This window comes from Oncorhynchus gorbuscha, linkage group LG18 (assembly GCF_021184085.1).
Source record: "Oncorhynchus gorbuscha isolate QuinsamMale2020 ecotype Even-year linkage group LG18, OgorEven_v1.0, whole genome shotgun sequence".
Classification (NCBI taxonomy): Eukaryota; Metazoa; Chordata; class Actinopteri; order Salmoniformes; family Salmonidae; genus Oncorhynchus; species Oncorhynchus gorbuscha.
In genome coordinates, this window is record NC_060190.1 from 49,070,457 (window position 1) to 49,095,582 (window position 25,126).

Consider the following 25,126-nt stretch of genomic DNA (forward strand, 5'->3'; position numbering starts at 1 on the left):
GCAGGAACGGAACGATAGAGAGAAGAGAGAGCGAGAGAGTGAGAGAGGGAGGGGGAGAGAGAGGGATAGAAAGAGGGAAAGAACCTAATAAGACCAGCAGAGGGAAACGAATAGAATGGGAAGCACAGGGACAAGACAAGATAATAAATGACAAAACATGACAATCATAGGTACACTTCAACAATGACAGACAAAATGAGAGAAAAAAAATCCAGAAAATCACATTGTAGGATTTTAATTAATTAATTTGCATATTATGGTGGAAAATAAGTACTTGATCACCTACAAACAAGCAAGATTTCTGGCTATCACAGACCTGTAACTTCCTCTTTAAGAGGCTCCTCTGTCCTCCACTCGTTACCTGTATTAATGGCACCTGTTTGAACTTGTTATCAGTATAAAAGACACCTGTCCACAACCTCAAACAGTCACACTCCAAACTCCACTATGGCCAAGACCAAAGAGCTGTCAAAGGACACCAGAAACAAAATTGTAGACCTGCACCAGGCTGGGAAGAGTGAATCTGCAATAGGTAAGCAGCTTGGTTTGAAGAAATCAACTGTGGTAGCAATTATTAGGAAATGGAAGACATACAAGACCACTGATAATCTCCCTCGATCTGGGGCTCCACGCAAGATCTCACCCCGTGGGGTCAAAATGATCACAAGAACGGTGAGCAAAAATCCCAGAACCACACGGGGGGACCTAGTGAATGACCTGCAGAGAGCTGGGACCAAAGACACAAAGCCTACCATCAGTAACACACTACGCCGCCAAGGACTCAAATCCTGCAGTGCCAGATGTGTCCCCCTGCTTAAGCCAGTACATGTCAAGGCCCGTCTGAAGTTTGCTAGAGAGCATTTGGATGATCCAGAAGAAGATTGAGAGAATGTCATATGGTCAGATGAAACCAAAATATAACTTTTTGGTAAAAACTCAACTCGTCGTGTTTGGAGGACAAAGAATTCTGAGTTGCATCCAAAGAACACCATACCTACTGTGAAGCATGGGGGTGGAAACATCATGCTTTGGGGCTGTTTTTCTGCAAAGGGACCAGGACGACTGATCCGTGTAAAGGAAAGAATGAATGGGGCCATGTATCGTGAGATTTTGAGTGAAAACCTTCCATCAGCAAGGGCTTTGAAGATGAAACGTGGCTGGGTCTTTCAGCATGACAATGATCCCAAACATACTGCCCGGGCAACGAAGGAGTGGTTTCGTAAGAAGCATTTCATGGTCCTGGAGTGGCCTAGCCAGTCTCCAGATCTCAACCCCATAGAAAATCTTTGGAGGGAGTTGAAAGTCCATGTTGCCCAGCAACAGCCCCAAAACATCACTGCTCTAGAGGAGATCTGCATGGAGGAATGGGCCAAAATACCAGCAACAGTGTGTGAAAACCTTGTGAAGACTTACAGAAAACGTTTGACCTCTGTCATTGCCAACAAAGGGTATATAACAAAGTATTGAGATAAACTTTTGTTATTGACCAAATACTTATTTTCCACCATAATTTGCAAATAAATTCATTAAAAATCCTACAATGTGAATTTCTGGATTTCTTTTCCTCATTTTGTCTGTCATAGTTGAAGTGTACCTATGATGAAAATTACAGGCCTCTCTCATTTTTTTCAGTGGGAGAACTTGCATAATTGGTGGCTGACTAAATACTTTTTTTGCCCCACTGTATATTGGACAAGTGATCTTGGACTAGTATGTTCATATAGATGTTTATGCTGCTCTCTGTTGGTGCAAAGAAGGTACTGCAGAGGGCATCTTGCTTGAGATGAAGCAGCATGCATGTGTTGTAAATGCAATCGTCCTGTGATTAGAAGAAAAGAGACAAATGCAGCATTTGGATACAGAAGTGTAAGGATATGAAAACATGTTGCAGCATTTTCCATCTCTTTGCATTGGCTACCTCTCAATCCACAGTCCTTCTCATCTCACCTACATCATTTTCATCTAGCAATAATATAAGCAACTAACACCATAGTGTTTCTGATGTTTATTAAAGTACAGAGGCTTAGGCTGTGTGTGTTATGATCCTAACTGTAGACTTTAGATTTGTGTGTATTGGGGAGGTTTTCATCCTCACTCCTCTCTGCCTGCAGCAGTCACCATGGACACGGATGTTGTTCTAGAACAGAAACGGATTACTGATAAATAACACACAGAGCAAACACACAGAGGACTTTCCACCCATTTTAACCACCATTAAACAACAGGCATTAAATCTCCAACACAAACTCACACACACACAACAATTAGGCATTATTGTACGTATCAATGATCTGTTTTCACAATTTCAAATGTAATGTAAACGAATGCAAATTCCCACTCATTTTCCTCCACCAGCTAATTGCTCAATTATCTGTGTTTAAGTTCATATGGACAATGTGTATTTTATACCTTTATCCTCCTGAGACCCAGCAATTCATTTTTTGTCCTTTCTAGTGGACATCAGTTCTTGGTCCATATCTTTGTATTAAGTTCTGCTGTCCCTTTGTAAGGACAGTCTGGGCTTTTCAATGTTATCACATGTGTGGTGGTGTGATATTGGCAACTTTGTCTTCCTGGTTCTTAAAGAAATGTCTACCTTCAAAATTAGCACATTTTATGGAAATTTGAAAAGAAGTGTGAGTAATTATTAATGATAATTTTTGTGAGTTTGATATTCAAATTGTTTCTCGTAAGTGAATATCTCATGAATGGGTTAAGTGAGTTTTCAGGCCTGTGTAATCATTTTTTAACATTAAATTATATCTAAATAAGAGCTTATCAAGAAATGTCCTCTGTAGTGGACACCCAGATGCTGCAACTATGTTTTTTTACCTTCTATACCCATTGACTGTAATGTACATTCTTTCATATTCACGTCCGAATGACCACGACAGAGGAACATTTTGCACTTTCAATAAAAGATAAATAACACCATTTTTCTAAACAATGTCTTGGTAACATGTTTTTCCCCCACCCCAAACACCTACTTTATGTGAATAATAATAATAAATGCTAAACTTTTTTTCCTGGGTCTCAGGATAACTGTCATCTGATCATTTCATCACAAAGTGCTTTTGACCTGTACATCCACTGAAATAGAAATCTTTCTGATGAGATGTCATGGCAACCCAGAGTGGGGTGTTGTAGATTGAGCTTGGTAGTGACTAAAAGCCTGGAGGGGGAGTTCTGAGAGAGAGAGAGAGAGAGAGAGAGAGAGAGAGAGAGAGAGAGAGAGAGAGAGAGAGAGAGAGAGAGAGAGAGAGAGAGAGAGAGAGAGAGAGAGAGAGAGAGAGAGAGAGAGTACAGTTTGAGCTAGTCCATTAATCCAACTCTCTGCTCAATAGAGCTCAATACATAGGGAGTGAAGGGGATCAGTGGGGTGTCTGAGGTTAGGGAGAGACAGAGACACTAGAAAGATTCAGGCCGATTTGAAGTTCCAGTAATGTTCCAGTAATTTACAGCTGCTTTGCATTGAGAGGAAAAGGAATAAACACACAGATTTTGAGTTTTAAAAAATTCAAACCTTTCAATGGACAAATAAGCATGATTAGGTAACGAACTATAAAGATCAACCATAACCAAACAAACCAGCAGATGTCAGTGTGACTGCATGGAGTTGACCTGAGTATCAGTGAGAGAGGACTACCCAGGGTGGTTTTCCAGGGAAAAGGTCATTTTCGTCAAGCTTATTTTCATTCTCGAATCTCCTTCCCCCTATTCCAGGCGCAAACTCATCGTTCTGTTTTAAACAGGATGCAAGATAAATGAATTTACTCAAACATGTTAATTATCTCCCCTTTCTCCTCCCCTGATCCTTTCTTTTACATCCAACCTCACCATCTTCTCCTTCTAATCTGTTTCTCCTGTCTCCTTCTCTACCTCCTCCCTTCTCCTCCTCTCTGTTCCATCTGATTAACTTCAGTTTAAGTGAAATTGTAAGGATTGCCGTGCTTGTCTGTCTCTCTAGTGCAAAACAAATGGATCAATCCCTTATCTCTCAATGACAGAGTGGTCAATCAATGGAGGGAGGGATAGGAGCAGGAGCGAGAACGAGAACGAGAGAGAAAATACTCCAGGGACAGTTTTCTATTCATGGATTGTCAACCAAGTCATCATCACTCCACAACTGGGCCCGGGCCAGTCCTACAGACAGCAACGGAAGATGAGTGAATGTGTTTAGTGATTGTGTGAGTGTGTCAGTGAGTGTGTGTGTGTGTATTTGTTTGTTTGGGAGGGACTGCTGCATCCGCTAGTGTGAGAGTGCGACATTAGAAGGGGTTGTGTGGAGGCGTAGTAGGACCCCATCATGTCTGACTATCGTAGCCGACAGAGATAATTAATCACTACCTCCATGTCCCCTCTGTAGGTTACCAGTAATAGAGCCTGTATACCTACATGATCCCTGCCTAAAATAAGTGTATGGCCAAGAGATGGGTGTCTGCTGCGCTGCCCCTGCATGGCTTTGGTCTTCTCATCTTTGAGGGGTTCAAACTAATATGATCCTCCTTTACCAGGGCTTTTAATCATTTGAAAAAGCCAGATGATTAACATAGTGATACGGTGGGAGCTGTAGATGAGAGGAAGTCTATGATGCTGTAGATGAGCTTGCATAAAACATTTTTTTTAAGAGTTAAAAACGTTAGATGAGCTTCCAAAGTGAGGTAAAGGTTGTAAATGGCGATTCAGGATAAAAGAGAATAGGGGAATATAAATGGAACAGGGTCGTGCACAGACCTTTAAGGGGACAGGTGCTCAAAATGAACAAAGGGCACCCCCATGATTTTTAAAAAACTTTCATAATTCATATCTTCAAATTCATAACATTGCCTACCAAATGCCTCTGTAGCGAGACATTTTCTTTCTTTAGAATAGGCCTATTTATTTCTGCAACAACACTCACTCATCAGCCAACCAGACCGAATTATGATGATGTAGGCTAAATCAAGTGTTATCAAGTGTTAATCAAATGTTATGCTACTGTGGCAGCACTGTTGATATTTAAACTAGGTACACTAAACTAGGTACACACTTGAACTAGGTACATACTTTACCAGTGACCGCATTTCTCAAGCCATGCATGTTTGGATACCGGGTGCGCGCAATCGCCATACAGGGCAGACTGGGGAAAGGGCGCAACCGGGCGCGTGCGAGCTCTCTACAGGGCAGATTATCAGGCGCAAACAACGGACAGGGGGTGGCGACCTAGACACAGATAGAGCCCTATCTGTGCACGTGCCTGAAGTGGGAAATCATTCAATCTGGTGAATAGGCTAATAGTGTTATTGGTGTGCTCTGCTCGTCCCCGTTATTTCACTTTCACTCCACCGCGTGCATGTGAAGTCACTAATGTTGAAGAGGACAGTGCCGTTTCCGATTGTGTTGAGGTGGACTCTCTCTCTCTCTCTCTCTCTCTCTCTCTCTCTCTCTCTCTCTCTCTCTCTCTCTCTCTCTCTCTCTCTCTCTCTCTCTCTCACACATAGTAACCTACAGCACGCGCCCCGCGCACCGCTCCGCGCACTGCTCATCTATACACTCGCATCGCTGTGCTACTGTCTTGCAAAAGGCAATAGGTGCGTATCCTAAAAGGTGCTGTTTTGTTTGTTTTTACTGTTCTCAGCAAACGCCTTATTCTGACATCTTCTAGGGAGTTTGGCAGCACCTGCTCCTGTTTCTGGGGTCAACAATTGCAAAGGAGACTTCTGAGAAATAGTGACAAGACAGAGTGAGGTAGGTGCAAATGTCATATTATTCCATGTAGGCCTATTTGGAATCAAATTCAGCTTGCTTTGTTTTATTTTGTGAAATACTGTATCTTAAGAGAAAAAAAGGGGTATGAAGCTAAACTGAAGGACAAGAAACATCAACACCAAACAAACATACATTTATTGGAGGAAAATAATTGTTGTATTGTGACAGTATTGGCTATCAAAGTTATTTATAGTAGTGAGAATATCTAGAATGTATTAATGTGTTCAATGAAAGGTGATATTTCCTGGGGGTCCTGCGGTGCTGCTGCTCGGCACCCGGTCGGTGAAGGTGTCTCACTGATTGAATTCCGAATGACGGATCAATCAAAGTCTTGGCGGGGTGGGGAGGTGAATGCGGGATCGATCGCTGTTATTGATTCCACTGAGTGACAGGGATGGGGTGGGGATAGGCCTAAGTGGAAGGGCTGTGGGGGTGATGATAAAGAGAACGATAGCATATACCTTTATTGGACACAATATCATTAAATGTATCTGGATGTGATGGTAAGGGTAACTGGGACATTTTATATAAGTCTATATTGTGTTTGTGGCACAACAAGAACAGGAGAGGACAAGGTTGGAAATATAAACAGTAATCTCTCTCTCTCTCTCTCTCTCTCTCTCTCTCTCTCTCTCTCATTGACACAATATCAGTCAAAAGTTTGGACACACCTACTCATTCCAGGATGTTCCTTTGTTTTTACTATTTTCTACAATGTATAATAGTAATATTATTATAGCAATAATAGCAATAATAGTGAAGACATCAAAGCTATGAAATAACACATATGGAGTAATGTAGTAACCATACAAGTGTTAAACAAATCAAAATCTATTTTATATTTGAGATTCTTCAAAGTAACCAGCCACCCTTTACCTTAATGACACTTTTGCACACCCTTGGTATTCTCTCAACCAGTTACATGAGGTAGTCACCTGGAATTCATTTCAAATAACAGGTGTGCCTTGTTAAAAGTTAATTTGTGGAATTTCTTTCCTTCTTAATGCGTTTGAGTCAAAGTGTTGTTACAAGGTAGGGGTGGTATACAGAAAATAGCCCTATTTGGTAAAAGATCAAGTCCATATTATGGCAAGGACAGCTCAAATAAGCAAAGCAAAACGTGGAGTTTGGAGTTTGTGACAGTAACTATGTGAGCGTATTACAGTATTATAGACACTATGTCCTTGGATTTCTTGGATCTTCTATGTAGAAGAAGCCTTTACCTTCTAACAACTCCTGTGTAGCTTTTGAGCGTCATAGCGTCATGCACATGTTACAAAAGGTCAAAATTCCAAATGAATTCCGGTGTCGTGGTGGGACTCATTGTGTTAACACGGGAAAAGGAAGTTAAAACATTTCTGGACGGTGAGACAAAGTGGACTTTCACCCACTGTAATAGATGCAAAAGGGAGGTCGAGGGATCAATAAGTCTTTCCTTTCCTGGATTTGTTTGCATACCTCAATAGTCGTAAGTGTCAGGACCCGGTTACGAACCCAGGTCTCCGGAGTGAGAAACAGTCACTTAACCAACTGAGCCACGAATAGTTGGCAGAACCCAGAAGATGAGGCAGACACAGCAGTACTTGAGACGGTGTATTTAATGAAGTAAAAAGTGAAGTTCTTCAGGAAAACATGTAACTCCACAACCTCAAAAGGAATTCCACAAGAACAAAGGTAATCCTCCAAGACAAAAAGGTAAATCCACAAGGTGGAAGGTATAGCACAAAAAGCCTCAAAAGATACTCAAAAACAAACAAACAAGAACAAAAAAACAGAATTCCACAAGAGAGTCCACCGGGATCAACAAGAGTTCACAGAGTACTAGGGCTGGGTGCTAACATACAAACACAGAGCAAAGAACTGAGGAAAACAAAGGGTTTAAATACAATCAGGGGAAACGAGGCACAGGTGCAAATAATAATGGGGATCAAGGGAAAACAAAAGGTCAAAAGGCACAATGGGGGCATCTAGTGACCAAAAACCGGAACAACCCTGGCCAAATCCTGACAGTAAGGCCTACAAACCCATTTTAATGCTAAATAAAATATCTACATGACAGTCAAAACTGAGCGTTGCGTTAAATCAAGGAATTATATGACAGGATAAACATCTAACCGATACATGAGATTGGATCTCTATTGGAATGTGGAAAAGGCCAGCTGCTCCACTCATATGAGGTTCGGTGTGCTATTATCAGACTTCAATTATTGAAATAGCTTCACTCCTGGCTGCTGGCACTGGCACAAATCATGACAATCTACACAAGCAAACCTCCTCCAGTAATTCACATTCTCACAGCCTAGCAAGGATCCTATTCTGAAATTAGCTTGATCGGTAAATCGCCTAAAAAGTTGTGTTTGTGTAACTCAAAACAGTGAGAAACATGACAATCAGCCACATTAGTCATATTTCATCATCACAGATCAGACAGCTTTACACCAAATATATAGTACATTTGTTCTGTTTGTCAAAGTCTGTTTTAGAGCTGTCCATCAAACATTACTTTAGTCACAAAGCTATGTGGTGGGCTATAACATCCCAGTGATAAATGCATCAATGTGTGGGGAAATAGAGAAAAAGTGATTGTAGGAAAAGTAGGATTAAACCACAACAATGAAAAATGACATTCTCCTCCTGATAACACTACATGGTTAAATGTTTCCTCCTACTGTCTCCCTCCCTCCCTCTCGCTCAGGATGTGTGGGGTGGACCTGGATCTAGACGAGGGGGGCTCAGGTGACGAGGAGAAGGAGCAGGAGGAGTTCTGGGTGGGTGAGAGGGTGAAAATGCTGCCTCCTCCCACGGCCCACAGTGAGGGCAGCGCATGGGGTAGCCGTCGGGGCAGTTGTGGCTGTGTGGCGTGCGGCGCGGGGCTGCTGCTGTGGAATGTGGGTTTGGCCTTGGTGTGTGTCCTGGTCCTGGTGGCCGTGTTTGCCTTGGTCCTGCTGCCCGCCTCACTGCTGCTCTACGCCGGCTTCCTCTGCCACTCACGGGTAAGTAGTGGCCCGCTTATAGCGCTACTCAAAGTCTCTAACACAAACTTTGACAACAGAATATTGTGGTTAGAATTCCAATTCCTTATGACAGCCATTTCCTGGTGCTTGGTAGGATTTCATCTCAGAATTGAGGTCACAGAGCGTCTCCAGTCAAGTCAGTACCGTTCACAGTCTCCCATCCCTGGTTAATATGTGACCTGATGCTGAGCTGAACACTGGCTCACTCTGCCAGAGAACCACACAAGAATCATGATCATAGCTGATTGGCCCTGAGGTTGAGCTCTGTAACCCATGGCAACCCTTTAAACAGCTTATTTGCATTTTTACAACAGGTGGGTCTAATCCTGAATGCTGATTAATTAAAACCGCATTCCAGCCGGTGTCTATTCCACAAGTTACCACCGGCTAAATCTATGACATTAAAATGCCTATTTACTCTGTTCCATCTGACTGCGCAATCCATTGTCTCATCAGCCCAGCCAAGCAATTTATAAACTTCATCTCCACTATAAAAAGCATCTAGACATTATCTCACATTTCTTTTAGACTAACATTTAGTTTTCAACAGCAGAGATTTGTATAAACCTTGCTGTTTGTCTCTCTGACATTTGCAACATTGTTTCAATATTCAAATTCAATCTCCTGCTGTCCCATAGTAAGGAACGTGTTGTGAGTCGGGACGAGACCGACAGGCAGGCAGCGTTTCTCAGCCAGTCAAAATCATTATTCAGCTGGCATCATTTTTATGGAGAAATACAAAAAAATTGTCAATTGAAAAAGGTCAAATGAAACGCAACTCATTTGCAGTCCTCCAGCTTCAGTTTGAAGTTATTGTTTTACTGTAGCTGTGTTGTTGGCTAGCTCCTCTGAACGACAGTGTCCTGACGAGAGCACGTTTTCTATGCCAGGGCGAAATCCCACCTCATCAGCTCATTGTTATGGATGTATCCAAATAAATGTCACTAGAAAACAGCTTAAGCAAATGCAGCTACTTTGCTGTCATTCTGGCTGCACTTTTTGACGTGACTGTAAGTTAGTCGCAGTTGGCTAGCAAGCAAGGGATACGAATGTTGCCAGCTAGTATGGCAATGGAACATTTAGAACGAACGACTGGGTCGCGTCCATAGATACAGAACAAAAAGACTGAACGACTGGGTCCCATCCATGGATACAGAACAAAAAGACTGAACGACTGGGTCACATCCATAGATACAGAACAAAAAGACTGAACGACTGGGTCGCGTCTCTAGCAACCCTAGATAGCACCGGCTTCTCAGGCATTATCACTTAAATGGAACTAAAATAACCTTTACGTAATACGAAGCCCACTAGTGGATAGTTAACTGTCTGCCGTGCTCTAACATGAAGATGTTTGAACATGAGTTTAAATGAAAGATTCCTTCCTTCTCCCCCCTAACCAACACAGTAAAAGTATACCGGGCATGCCCAAGTATCTAAAGAATGGTAGAATTTAGTTCTTGTTGTGCATGGAATCGATATCGAGAACACCCTGGACCAGAGGCAAACAGACACACCCTTAGGGTGGGACAGGACGTTGAGGTTCAAGTATCTGTCCAAGTGGGAGTATGTAGAGTATGAAGAGTAAGGCGCAAGTACAGAACTCTGGGGCAAACCCTGTGTGACTTCAGCACTGGGTCTGGGAACACCCTGGATCAGGGGCAGACAGATACCCCTACATTTCTGGGTAAGATATGACGTCCCTGTCAACCTCTGTCAGCCTCACCCTTCTTTAGACATCACCCAGAAGATGACATCACTTCATTGGCCTATTATACTACAGTATATTACTCAATCCCACATGAATGAGAAAGGTAGACATATTGCTGGATGCATCTTGGCAATAGACCACTTTTAAGAACTCAAGGGGAAATTCCACTCAAAAACTATCCTGCTTCATTAGTCCACTGTTGATACAATCCCAAAAATGTTTTACATGTCAGCAATCAAGTTTTCAAGATATAGACTTTAAAAATAGAGTGTCTGATGGATTTTGTTTGCAAAAGGAAAATAATCCTGCAGCATTACAGGAAACTTTTCCTTGAACCTGTATTTTCCTTTAAAGATGTTTTATAAAGGTTTTGTATAATTTCAGCCAGTAGTTTTGAAAGTAGTGTTCACAAGCCAAAACGGGTCCCCGGAAATTGTGCACAATTGTGTACTACGTCATCCATTTTGTATATGATATGTTCCGTCCAGCAAAAAATACATAAAAATTCTGTAATCCGAATGATATGTTACCAATTCCAATTCGTACAATATGTTATGGATTTGTAAGTGCTTAAGATCCCGTTCAATCTCTTTAACACGTCTGACAAACGTCTGACAAACACAAAGACCACCTTTAAGAACAGGTGGACTTTGTCTAAAACAGGATTATGATGTGCATTTTGAAGCGGTCCTCCTTAGACACGCCACGAGGACCAGATTCATGGCGCGGACACGTCAGTAAACGCTATCAGTCTCATAATGATGCCAAAGTGTCCTCTAAGATCTACAGCTGTTGCCCTTGGCAAACTACCCAAATCACCTTCTGACAGCGCTGTGCGGTCATATTTCCTCAGCCCCTCATCTGGTAGAGTTGGCACCGTGCCAGGTGGCCTTGCTTGTCTCCATTATTGATGTTACATTAAAATATGTCTCTGTTGTATTTTGTCTTCCTTTTACTGCTGTTTGCTAACTTTTTTGACATTTGGAAGAAGTTTGTGTACGATCAAACACACTGATTGCTCTTTCTTTGGAAAGTTGCCTTTAATTAAATCAATAGCCATTTATTTAATTTATTTGATTCGATTTTAATTCATTCTTCATGTCTTAAAGTGTCCAGAAGACACTGGCATTTTCAAGACGTCTTCATTAGTGATGGCTGGGAAGGATGTACAAATATACAGAATGTGAGTGGTATGTGTAATGTGTAATGTGTAGCCTAATAGTATGTTGTGAACATTACTATATATAATATAACAGGTGCCAGTATAGACCCTTGCTGCCTGCCACAGTTGGGAATGTCAATCAACTGTTGGAGAAGTGAAGGATTGGACAGTGAGAGAGGATATCCATGAGAAGACATGATTGTTGAATTAGTGCCAATTAGTCCCCAGCTGGGCCCATGCCTATGCTGACAAGACAGAAAGAATAAAGTGGAGAAAATGTGTGCATGTGCGCGCGCGCGTGTGTGTGTAGATTGATGATGGCTCGAGGTTGCAGCGGTCAGTTAAGGTGGGTGGGGAAATTCCTCTTGAAAATGCTGACAAAGAGAGAATTATATGCCAGAGGGTTCTTATAGAATGTAGCCCTAACGAGAACACACTGAGTGTTTGTGTACTTGTATGTAAGTGTTTTTGTGCATTTTTGAATATCTGTCTGTTTGTGTGTACATGAGCGTGCCTGTCTGCCTGTCTGTCCCACTCTGTGTATCTGTATCACTCTTTCTTCCCTCTTGCTGACAGTGTCTGTATATAGTACACTATGTATACAGAAGGAATCGGCTATTTCAGCCACACCTTTTGCTGATAGGTGTATAAAAACAAAGCACACAGCCATACAATCTCCATACAAATATTGGCAGTAAAATGGCCTTTGAATGTGGCGCCATCATAAGATGCCACCTTTCAAAACAAGTCAGTCTGCCCTGCTAGAGCTGATATTGTGAAGTGGAAATGTCTAGGAGCAACAACGGCTCAGCCGTGAAGTGATATGCCACCCAAGCTCACAGAACAGGACCGCTGAGTGCTGAAGCGCGTAACTTAAAAAAATAAATCTATCCTCGGTTGCAATACTCACTACAGAGTTCCAAACCGCTTCTGGAAGCAACGTCAGCACAATAACTGTTTTTCAGGAGCTTCATGAAATAGGTTTCCATGGCCGAGCAGCCAAACACAAGCCTAAGATCACCATGTTTAATGCCAAGCGTCGGCTGGTGTGGTGTAAAGTACACCACCATTGTACTCTGGAGCAGTGGAAATGCATGCTCTGGAGTGATGAATCATGCTTCACCACTAGCAGTCTACGGACGAATCTGGGTTTGGCGGACACCAGGAGAACGCTACGTGCCCCAATGCATAGTGCCAACTGTAAAGTTTGGTGGAGAAGGAATAATGGCCTGGGGCTGTTTTTCATGGTTTGGGCTAGGCCCCTTAGTTCCAGTGAAGGGAAATCTTAAGTCCTTGCTGCAATGTTCCAACATCTAGTAGAAAGGTTTTCCAGAAGATTGGAGGCTGTTATAGCAGCAAAGGGGAGACCAACTCCATATTAATTCCCATGATTTTGGAATGAGATGTTCAATGAGCAGGTATCCACATTCCCTGGTTTATGTAATGTATGTCACAGATTATCAAGTCTAGTAAGCAGAGCAGGGGCTCCATTACCTATCTGTCTCTCTGTCTCTCTCATCTCATCCCAGTCTCTCTCTCCACCTTCCTTCCTCCCTCTCTCACCCTCCCTCTATCTCTTTCCCTCTCTCTATATATCTCTTCTGTTTTCTTTCTGTCGTGCTTACAGGTGATTGACAGCCTAGGGATTGTATTGGCAGCTCTGGGCTGCTTCTTATCTGAACAGTGAACAGCAGAGGGAAACTGGAAAAGAGTCTGTCACACACCCCAGTACCTTCCGTCTTATGGTCCCTCTTGTGTACACACACGCACACACACACCTCTTCTTCCCCCTCAGTTCTGTTCAGTTAAACTAAAGCACAAACATTTGCATCACTAACAAAAACAACTCAGAAACACATACTGTATCAATGGAATTGTCCCTATCACTGGAGTGTGTTTCTGTCTGAATGTAACAGTCTGTGTTCTACCCCCGCAGGTCCTAGATTCCCCCTCTCCTATCTGCCGTTACCTCGACGACAACAGTTGCTCCGCCCTCATCATCCTGGGCTTTGTGATGATGTCACCGCTGGTGGTGGTGGCGGCGGCCATCTTCTGTGGGCTTCTCCGGAGGCTGCGACTCCTGCTGCTGTTTCAGCCAATAACAGGTGCATGGTACCATGGACGGGGCTTGGACTGGGGGGGTGATGTCCGTGCCTGGGTCTGATTGGACCAACGCTCGAATAAACCAGTGTTCAAAGAGTTCAATAGGTTAACAGTCAAGAGAGAATCGAGTCCTGGAGAATCGCAGTGTCAAATCTATTTAGTGTCCTATTAAACTGTAATGAATGTCATACAATCGAATGGATACAATGTGAACCAGTCCAATTGTTTAAAGACAGAGCTTTACATGTGGCTATAGGGCTGTTGCTGGTCAGAAGGAAACAGCGGAGGTAAGGGTGGAATATGGTAGCAGCTCTTCTCTGTGGATTTGTATTGGTTATGTATATTGATCTATTTTCAATTATCTGCTAACTTATATGGTTGTGAATCTTGATGCAGCAGAAAAATGTAACTGTCACTCAAATGTCTAGAATGGAAGGAAAATATGTTTACAAGCTTACTTATTTAGCAGATCTTGTTCATTCTATTGATTTCATTATATTCACCATCTTGTAAAAGTGCCATGTAAGCTACCTCAATGTAAGTATAGTTCATAAAAGTAGCCTGATGCTCTGCATCAGTCATGTGTGAACGGGATGAGACACAATTATAGCCTTTTCTTTTTCTGTTGTGTCTGTTCTCGTCTTTAGTATATTGGGGCATATTTTCTGGCGAAAAATCATTCTGATGTGTTTTAACAGAGCCGTCATTACTCATTCTGTACTTATCAGATCCTACCAACGTTACATTTCTATGTACCATCGTAATTGACTTATATGTAAACACATTACTGGTAATTCCCCTTAATTGCGGCCACCGTAAAAGGAATTGGAGCTGAAATGCCAAGTCTTTGATCCGTCTATCTGTAGGTATTTTTCTAATGGCTGATAACGTCTCCAAGGATTGAAATAACACATAGTAGAGGCTAATGGTGAGGACACTTAGTTCAAATAGATATACAGTTTTAAATCCATGGACATTTCACTGTCATTATCTCACATAGATCTTTATATGATGTGTGGTATGATTCATATCAGATAATGCCTAGACATTCCTCAATCTGCTCCTGAGAGACAGTGTGGTTCTATGTGATATTACTTAATAGAGTGCCTCTCTTCCTACCAACATGGTCTACTACTTTGAAAGCATTACTCAATAGTATGTTAATCGCTGTTTATTATCATTTTTTTTCAATTGAACCTTTAACCAGGCAAGTCAATTAAGAACAAATTCTTATTTACAAGGACGGCCTGTACCGGCCAAACCCGGACGACACTGGGCCAATTGTGTGCCACCTTATGGAATTCCCAATCACGGCCGGTTGTGATACAGCCTGATCATTTGAGATCTAAAGACGTTACTCATGGAAAGATGGCATCCAGTAGTCATGTTGTTGTCTGAGGCAGACACACATTTACACAGTGTATAGAGCATAAGCACCCAAACAAAAATCCCCACCTCATAATTTAGCTATACATTTGAATCAACTTAAATTATTACTTGAAGTGAATTGAACTCAATAGACTCTACTTCTTGAACTATGAACTACTGTATATCAGAACAGTTGATGGTTGTAGCCTATCCACATTCTGTAAATGTATGTTATCGAAGAATAAACCTGTTGACATACTTGTGTTGATGTTGCATCTTACATACACTTCAAGCAGTAATGGTGATAGAGGGAGTGCCAGTACAGTGGGTGTGCAGTGGAATGACTCACTCTACATGGGAGAGGGTTTGATAGTCATCTCCAGACTGCTCAAACTCTCCAACTTCAAATGTACTGACTCGTACATGCACTTATTCATTTCCCCCTAATGTGGCCATATTAACTGGGGTTTAATGTAACCCATTTTCACATGGCAATATAATCGACTGTTTTAGTTTTTTTTATTAACTCTGGACATTACTGTAACACAGGACATATTTCAAGTAAACATTTTAAAGTAGCCTGCTTGTCTTACTCAATTACTGTGTATGAATGGAATTAAGGACATGCTGTGCACTTTGTTTAGAAATGTAAAGCCAATACAAGGGATTTCTCTGAATACATGTATATATTTATGTCATGCCTTTACCTAGACAAAATACTTGGGGTGGCAGGTAGCCTAGTGGGTAGAGCATTGGACCTCTAATTGAAAGGTTGCAAGATCAAATCCCTGAGCTGACAAGTAAAAAATCTGTTGTTCTGGCCCTGAACAAGGCAGTTGACCCCCTGTTCTGAGGCTGTCATTGAAAATAAGAATTTGTTATTAACTGACTTGCCTAGAAAATAAATAAAAATATTTATTTATAATTTTGTCATTATGAGTCATTATGAGCTCTTGCATGGCAACAACATTTTATGAGAAGAAAGAACATGAGGTAATGAAGATGCTGAATTTGACCTATATTGTCACAGCAAAATAATCCTGCAGAAACAGGATTTTAACATTTAGTCAATCATGTTGATTGATCAGTGCTTAGGCTATTAGCTGGCCAAAAGCAGGCTACATGAAAAGTTCAATATTGTTAAAATAACTGTGTTCGTGCAGGTTCAGTTAATTTCTGTAAATCCTGAAGGTCACCTGCATTTCCTGAGCAGGATTAAGATCCTACACCTGTACAGATTCCTCCAGCAGGAAGATATTCATATTTCGAATTGACTCCAGGTGGCTGCTGGAAGGTAGACTATGTATGTTTGTTTGAATTCGTACATGGATTATAGAGTACCAGTCAAAAGTATGGACACGCCTACTCATTCAAGTGTTTTTCTTTATTTCTGTGAAGACAAACTAAAAAATAACACATCGAATCATGTAGCAACCCAAAAAGTGTTAAGTATATTTTAGATTCTTCAAAGTAGCCAGCCTTTGCCCTGATGACAGCTTTACACACTCTTGGCATTCTCTCAACCAGCTTCACCTGGAATGCTTTTCCAACAGTCTTGCAGGAGTTCCCACATATGCTGAGCACTTGTTGGCTGCTTTTACTTCACTCTGCAGTCCAACTTATCCCAAACCAGCTTCATTGGGTTGAGGTCAGGTGATTGCGGTGGCCAGGTCATGATGCAGAACTCCATCAGAAGTGTGTTGGGTCATTGTCCTGTTGAAAAACAAATGATAAAACGTAAGATGACTAGTGGGACTATCAAATAGTTGGGAGGAACTATAGGATATAAGAGCAACGTCAACTCACCAACATTACAACCAGGAATATGACTTTCCCGAAGCGGATTCTCTGGTTTGCCCACCACTCAATGTCCAGTCTCTTGACAACAAGGTAGACGAAATCCGTGCAAGGGTAGCCTTCCAGAGAGACAGAGACTGTAACGTTCTTTGTTTCACGGAAACATGGCTCACTCGAGACACGCTATCGGAGTCGGTACAGCCAGCTAATTTCTTCACGCATCGCGCAGACAGAAACAAACATCTTTCTGGTAAGAAGGGCGGGGGTGTATGCCTTATGATTAACAAGACGTGGTGTGATCATAACATACAGGCACTCAAATCCTTCTGTTCACCTGACTTTGAATTCCTCACAATCAAATGTTGACCGCATTATCTACCTAGAAAATGATCTTCGATTATAAATCACAGCCGCATATCCCCCCGAAGCAGACACATTGATGTCCCTGAAAGAACTTAATTTGACTCGATGTAAACTGGAAACCACATATCCTGAGGCTGCATTTATTGTAGCTGGGGATTTTAACAAGGCCAATCTGAAAACAAGGCTCCCTAAATTCTATCAGCATATCGATTGTGCTACCAGGGCTGGCAAAACCCTAGATCATCGTTATTCTAACTTCCGCAATGAATATAAGGCCCTCCCCCGCCCTCCTTTTCGGAAAGATGACCACGACTCCATTTTGTTGATCCCTGCCTACAGGCAGAAACTAAAACAAGAGGCTCCCACGCTGAGGTCTGTCCAACGCTGGTCCGACCAAGCGGACTCCACACTCCAAGACTGCTTCCATCACGTGGACTGGGATATGTTTCGTATTGCGTCAGATAAAAATATTGACGAATACGCTGATTCGGTGTGCGAGTTCATTAGAACGTGCGTTGAAGATGCCGTTCCCATAGCAACGATAAAAACATTCCCTAACCAGAAACCGTGGATTGATGGCAGCATTCGCGTAAAACTGAAAGCGCAAACCACTGCCTTTAATCAGGGCAAGGCGTCTGGCAACATGACCGAATACAAACAGTGCAGCTATTCCCTCCGCAAGGCTATTAAACAAGCTAAGCGTCAGTACAGAGACAAAGTAGAATCTCAATTCAACGGCTCAGACACAAGAGGCATGTGGCAGGGTCTACAGTCAATCACGGACTACAAGAAGAAACCCAGCCCAGTCACGGACCAGGATGTCTTGCTCCCAGGCAGACTAAATAACTTTTTTGCCCGCTTTGAGGACAATACAGTGCCACTGACACGGCTTGCAACGAAAACATGCGGTCTCTCCTTCACTGCAGCCGAGGTGAGTAAGACATTTAAACGTGTTAACCCTCGCAAGGCTGCAGGCCCAGACGGCATCCCCAGCCGCGCCCTCAGAGCATGCGCAGACCAGCTGGCCGGTGTGTTTACGGACATATTCAATCAATCCCTATACCAGTCTGCTGTTCCCACATGCTTCAAGAGGGCCACCATTGTTCCTGTTCCCAAGAAAGCTAAGGTAACTGAGCTAAACGACTACCACCCCGTAGCACTCACTTCCGTCATCATGAAGTGCTTTGAGAGACTAGTCAAGGACCATATCACCTCCACCCTACCTGACACCCTAGACCCACTCCAATTTGCTTACCGCCCAAATAGGTCCACAGACGATGCAATCTCAACCACACTGCACACTGCCCTAACCCACCTGGACAAGAGGAATACCTATGTGAGAATGCTGTTCATCGACTACAGCTCGGCATTCACTGGGTCTCGACCACGCCCTGTGCAACTGGGTACTGGACTTCCTGACGGGCCGCCCCCAGGTGGTGAGGGTAGGCAACAACATCTCCTCCCCGCTGATCCTCAACACGGGGGCTCCACAAGGGTGCGTTCTGAGCCCTCACCTGTACTCCCTGTTCACCCACGACTGCGTGGCCACGCACGCCTCCAACTCAATCATCAAGTTTGCGGACGACACAACAGTGGTAGGCTTGATTACCAACAACGACGAGACGGCCTACAGGGAGGAGGTGAGGGCCCTCGGAGTGTGGTGTCAGGAAAATAACCTCACACTCAACGTCAACAAAACTAAGGAGATGATTGTGGACTTCAGGAAACAGCAGAGGGAACACCCCCCTATCCACATCGATGGAACAGTAGTGGAGAGGGTAGCAAGTTTTAAGTTCCTCGGCATACACATCACAGACAAACTGAATTGGTCCACTCACACAGACAGCGTCGTGATGAAGGCGCAGCAGCACCTCTTCAACCTCAGGAGGCTGAAGAAATTCGGCTTGTCACCAAAAGCACTCACAAACTTCTATAGATGCACAATCGAGAGTATCCTGGCGGGCTCTATCACCGCCTGGTACGGCAACTGCTCCGCCCTCAACCGTAAGGCTCTCCAGATGGTAGTGAGGTCTGCACAACGCATCACCGGGGGCAAACTACCTGCCCTCCAGGACACCTACACCACCCGATGTTACAGGAAGGCCATAAAGATCATCAAGGACATCAACCACCCGAGCCACTGCCTGTTCACCCTGCTATCATCCAGAAGGCGAGGTCAGTACAGGTGCATCAAAGCTGGGACCGAGAGACTGAAAAACAGCTTCTATCTCAAGGCCATCAGACTATTAAACAGCCACCACTAACATTGAGTGGCTGCTGCCAACACACTGTCATTGACACTGACCCAACTCCAGCCACTCTAATAATGGGAATTGATGGGAAAATATGTAAATATATCACTAGCCACTTTAAACAATGCTACCTTATATAATGTTACTTACCCTACATTATTCATCTCATATGCATACGTATATACTGTACTCTACATCATCGACTGCATCCTTATGTAATACATGTATCACTAGCCACTTTAACTATGCCACTTTGTTTACTTTGTCTACATACTCATCTCATATGTATATACTGTACTCGATACCATCTACTGTATGCTGCTCTGTACCATCACTCATTCATATATCCTTATGTACATATTCTTTATCCCCTTACACTGTATATAAGACAGTAGTTTTGGAATTGTTAGTTAGATTACTTGTTGGTTATCACTGCATTGTCGGAACTAGAAGCACAAGCATTTCGCTACACTCGCATTAACATCTGCTAACCATGTGTATGTGACAAACATATTTTTGATTTGATTTGATTTACCGCCTCAATAGGTCCACAGACAACGCAATCGCAATCACACTGCCCTAACCAGTCTGGACAAGAGGAATACCTATGTGAGAATGCTGTTAATCAACTACAGCTCAGCATTTAACACCATAGTACACTCCAAACTCTGGGTCTCGACCCCACCCTGTGCAACTGGGTCCTGGACTTCCTGACGGGCCACCCTCAGGTGGTGAGGGTAGGTATAACAACATCTCCACCCCGCTGATCCTCAACACTGGGGCCCCACAAGGTTGCGTTCTCAGCCCCCCCCCTATACTCCTTGTTCATCCACGACTGTGTGGCCATACACGCCTCCAACTCAATCATCAAGTTCAGTGGCAGGCTTGATTACCAACAACAACGAGACGGCCTACAGGGATGAGGTGAGGGCCCTCTGAGTGTGGTATCAGGAAAATAACCTCACACTCGATGTCAACAAAACAAAGGAGATGATCGTGGACTTCAGGAAATAGCAGAGGGAGCACCCCCCCCCCTATCCACATCGACGGGACAGTAGTGGAGAGGATAGAAAGTTAAGTTCCTCGGCGTACACATCACAGACAAACTGAAATGGTCCACCCACACAGACAGCGTGGTGAAGGCCCAGCAGCACCTCTTCAACCTCAGGAGGCTGAAGAAATTTGGCTTGTTACCAGATAGAAACTTTTACAGATGCACAATCGGGAGCATCCTGTCGGGCTGTATCACCGCCTGGTACGGCAACTGCTCCTCCCATAAATGTAAGGCTCTCCAGAGGGTCGTGAGGTCTGCACAATGCATCACCGGGGGCAAACTACCTGCCCTCCAGGACACCAACAGCACCCGATGTCACAGGAAGGCCAAAAAGATCATCAAGAACAACATCCACCCGAGCCACTGCCTGTTCACCCCGCTATCATCCAGAAGGCGAGGTCAGTACAGGTGCATCAAAGCAGGGACCGAGAGACTGAAAAACAGCTTCTATCTCAAGGCCATCAGACTGTTAAACAGCCATCACTAACATTGAGTGGCTGCTGCCAACATACTGACTCAACTCCAACCACTGGAAAAATGGATGTAATAAATGTATCACTAGCTACTTTAAACAATGCCACTTCATATGATGTTTACATACCCTACATTACTCATCTCATATGAATATACTGTACTCTATACCATCTACTGCACCTTGCCATCTTGATGTAATGTATCACTAGCCACTTTAAACAATGCCAATTTATATAATGTTTACATACCCTACATTACTCATCTCATATGTATATACACTGTACTCTATACCATCTACTGCACCTTGCCATCTTGATGTAATGTATCACTAGCCACTTTAAACAATGCCACTTTATATAATGTTTACATACCCTACATTACTCATCTCATATGTATATACACTGTACTCTATACCATCTACTGCACCTTGCCTATGCCGTTCTATACCATCACTCATTCATGTATTTTTTAATGTACATATTCTTATTAATTCCTTTACACTTGTGTGTATAAGGTAGTTGTTGTGAAATTGTGAGGTTAGATTACTCGTTGGATATTACTGTATTGTCGGAACTAGAAGCACAAGCATTTCGCTACACCCGCATTCACATCTCCTCACCATGTGTATGTGACAAATCAAATTTGATTTGAAGTCAGAAGTTCACATACACTTAGGTTGGAGTCATTAAAACTCGTTTTTCAACCACTCAGAATGTGAGGCAGAGGCAGAATGTGTCTTTTCAACTATACCCATGTCCCATAGATCTCGAATCACAACTTTAGTAGCAGCCATAGCTTCCCTGCTAATGGGATATTGTTTTGTGCAAGGTGGGGCAACACCTGTCAAGAAGACTGGTTCCATATCCAAAGTTCCACAATAATTTTTCTTCGTAGACCAAATAGGATGGTTCTGAACTGTAGATCCCTGCAGTTGTCTAATTTGCCACGTCACCTTCCCTTCAGAAATGTTCAGTGTAGAGTCAAGCTGCATATTAACATCAAGGCCTAAAATAGGTTGTTCAAATGAGCCTATCCACACCCCTGCATCAATCTCCATTGGACCAATAGAAATTGATAATGATTTGGTTTGTTTCATATCTGTCTGTTTCCCCCCACTCCTATTGCTCTCATCTTCTTTCCCATTTACTGAGGACATATATGTTTTGCATAAGATATGGGCAATACAATGACTTCAGCACCTGTATCTACTAAAACATCTACTGCACAGTTGTTTACCATCATTTTCACATATATTCCATCAAATTTCATATGTACACCAGCTGAGATGGGATGTAGGAGGGGGTCTATTAGTTTCCCTCCACAGCATCCAGAGAGCTTCTTACATTTCTGCATCAACATTGTGTCGTTGGCGCTGTTGTCTTGATTCCATTATCCCTTATATGGGCTCTGCTTCTCCTGGCCATTCCTCATAAGAACACGTCTTATTTTCGGACATTCTCGTTGCCGGTGACCAGAAATCACGCAAAAATGACATTCACCAGGTTTCTCTACTGCTGAACGAATAATGTTGGTTTCACTCGGAACCTGCACAACTCTGATAACAGCCAGTTTATTATTGACAACCTGTCGATGACGTCGCAGTAGTTTTGTCTCTCCCAGTCATTAGTTGTGGAAACAAAAGTGTTTTGCAAATCATCATGTATGGATTGCGTCAGCTGGTGGGTGATTGCCCCATTTTTGGAGGAATTGAGTGCATCTTCATCTTCCATGTCGGGTAACCGACTGTGTCTAACCACTTCTGCTCTAAACCTTTCTTCAAATTCAACAAACGGTTGTTTCGGTTTTTGAACACAATGTTGAACACATCTCCAATTGGTGGTTGCCTTGGTCAGACCCTTATTAAGGAAAACATGTATGGCTCTTCAACACCCACAGCTCTATAAACCTTTTCTTCAAGTACACCATGTTCACGGTTGTTCAAAACAAAGGCTAATATCTGTCACTTTTGCCTGTCCACGACCATTCTCCTGCCTACCCTTTTGGATTATAATAAATATCACACTCAAACCATCTGCCTCCCGTGTCTGCATCTGGGTCTCGCCTTGTGCCCGTATAGCTGACCAGATGCTTGAAACCCGATCATCCTTGTGCAACTCATTGTTAGTGTAGATTGAGGGAACAAAGGGTCCACATGTTGGAGTCAAGTCTGTTTTTAGAAACCCTTGCCTGTAATTGTTGAATTTCTCCTTTCAAGGTTTTTATCTGTTCACCAAGAGCTCTCAAACTATATTTCAATCTGCAATGTCCTGTCATGATTCTCCAGAAATAATTTCTCATCCAGTTTTGTTACTTTGGCTAAAACAGTTAAAGACCATTGTGTCTTTGTCAAGGAGTTAGACATTCTCTGTATTTTTCCCCAAGCTTTTTGTATATCAGACAGATTCCATATTACATCTTTGTCAACAATGACAAAACATTTATTTCTCTTGCCTACACCTTTTTTACTTTGAAATGGTTCTTTATCACTAGACAGTGAATTAAACATATTTTTCATGCTCACATCCGGAGGAGTTGTTCCTCCCTTTTCCATAGTGGTTTTCTCTCTTAACAATTGCATTACATTAACTTCAAAAGTTGTATAATATATTTCTATGTTTATATATTTATAACCCCTCGAGGACTCCGATCTATAGAACACATTGTCTCTGTAGGGCCTGGTTACTCATAAAACTTGTGTTCACTTCAAAAGCTTATTGAAGGCTTACATTACCCACGTGTCAAAATTTCTACTCAACTAGCAACTCACTTTTATGCAACAAGAAGGTTTCGTATAAAGGACTCCAACCTTTAATTAGAGGACTTGAATCCCTATAATAGAGATTTAACAAACTTGTAACATAGCAAATGACTTGCTCATTATAACAAAACAAAGGACTTGAACCTTATACAGTACATCACATATACATATACACTCATTGCATGTGCAAATTTTAACCTAATTTGGTTCTTTTAAAACGATATCGGTCTAGACTCACCCAGCAATATGTTAGCAGTCAATCAGGAGATTAAAAGTTGAATCTCGTTGGTTGCGCTCAGCCCTCTCTCTCTCTTTTCCCTGGATCAACACACAGTTGAGTTTTTCAAGACCAATTCATTCGGGTCACAGCACCAAGTGTTAGCAGTTGATGTTACTCTTCAATAAGACAGACCCCAAAGCAAATAAGGGGAAGAAAAATATGTTTATTCAAAGAGGAGATGTTATGCTAAAGAGGTAGATGTTATTTCTCCCCTGTCTTCAGTGATTCTCTTCTGTGATTCTCTCCACAGAACAAAAGGACAGGATGCAGTTTTATAACTCAGCCCTAGCCTGTGGTTGACCAATTAGAATTCCTTGCAATAAAACTGGGCCCATGGCCAAATAACAAATATCCTATTGCAGGCTCAGTGTATAAACAATTTGGACCAATGAGAACTTGCTATATAGCTATGAGTCCCGGACTGAAATTCCTCCCATGTCTCTGACCCATTGATCGTAGGGTGTTGTTTGTGGGGAGGCAGGGTAGCCTAGTGGGTAGAGTGTTGGGCTAGTAACCAAAAGGTTGCAAGTTTGAATCCCCAAGCTGAAAAGATACAAATATGTCTTTCTGCCATTGAACAAGGCAGTTAATCCACTGTTCCTAGACTGTCATTGAAAATAAGAATTTGTTCTTAACTGACTTGCCTTGTTAAATAAAGGAAAAATAAACTAAATTAATCCCCTATTACAGAAAAAACACTATTTACATTGATCGTTAGTACTCTATTGTCCTCTGCATCTTGGAAATATTCTTACAAAGCGGATGCTACGCTACAGGACTGTTTTGCTAGCACAGACTGGAATATGTTCCGTGATTCATCCAATGGCATTGAGGAGTATAGCACCTCAGTCAACGCTTGTCGGATGTGGCAGAGCTTGCAAACTATAATGGATGAGAGCACCAGATGTTCTTCACGACTATGTGATCACACTCTCCGTAGCCGATGTGAGCAAGACCTTTAAACAGGTCAACATACACAAGGCTGCTGGGCCAGACGGATTACCAGGGCATGTACTCAGAGCACGCGCAGACTAGCTGGCAA

At 42.6% G+C, this 25,126-nt stretch overlaps 1 protein-coding gene across 3 annotated transcripts; it reads left to right on the forward strand.

The window, feature by feature from the left end:
* Positions 1 to 5,123: 5,123 nt before the first annotated feature.
* On the forward strand, positions 5,124 to 15,944 carry LOC124003523 (transmembrane protein 88B). 3 transcript variants are annotated; one of them, XM_046311846.1, is made up of 4 exons: positions 5,124 to 5,261; positions 5,618 to 5,727; positions 8,444 to 8,741; positions 13,572 to 15,944. In XM_046311846.1, exons 3-4 carry the CDS (start codon positions 8,445 to 8,447, stop codon positions 13,797 to 13,799), a joined length of 525 nt encoding a protein of 174 aa, XP_046167802.1. In that variant the 5' UTR covers positions 5,124 to 5,261; positions 5,618 to 5,727; position 8,444; the 3' UTR covers positions 13,800 to 15,944. The 3 variants fall into 3 exon arrangements, with proteins under 3 accessions (XP_046167802.1, XP_046167800.1, XP_046167801.1); XM_046311844.1 differs by lacking the exon at positions 5,124 to 5,261 and adding an exon at positions 5,398 to 5,570 and having other exon boundaries at positions 5,645 to 5,727; XM_046311845.1 differs by lacking the exon at positions 5,124 to 5,261 and having other exon boundaries at positions 5,578 to 5,727.
* The last annotated feature ends 9,182 nt before the right edge of the window (positions 15,945 to 25,126 follow it).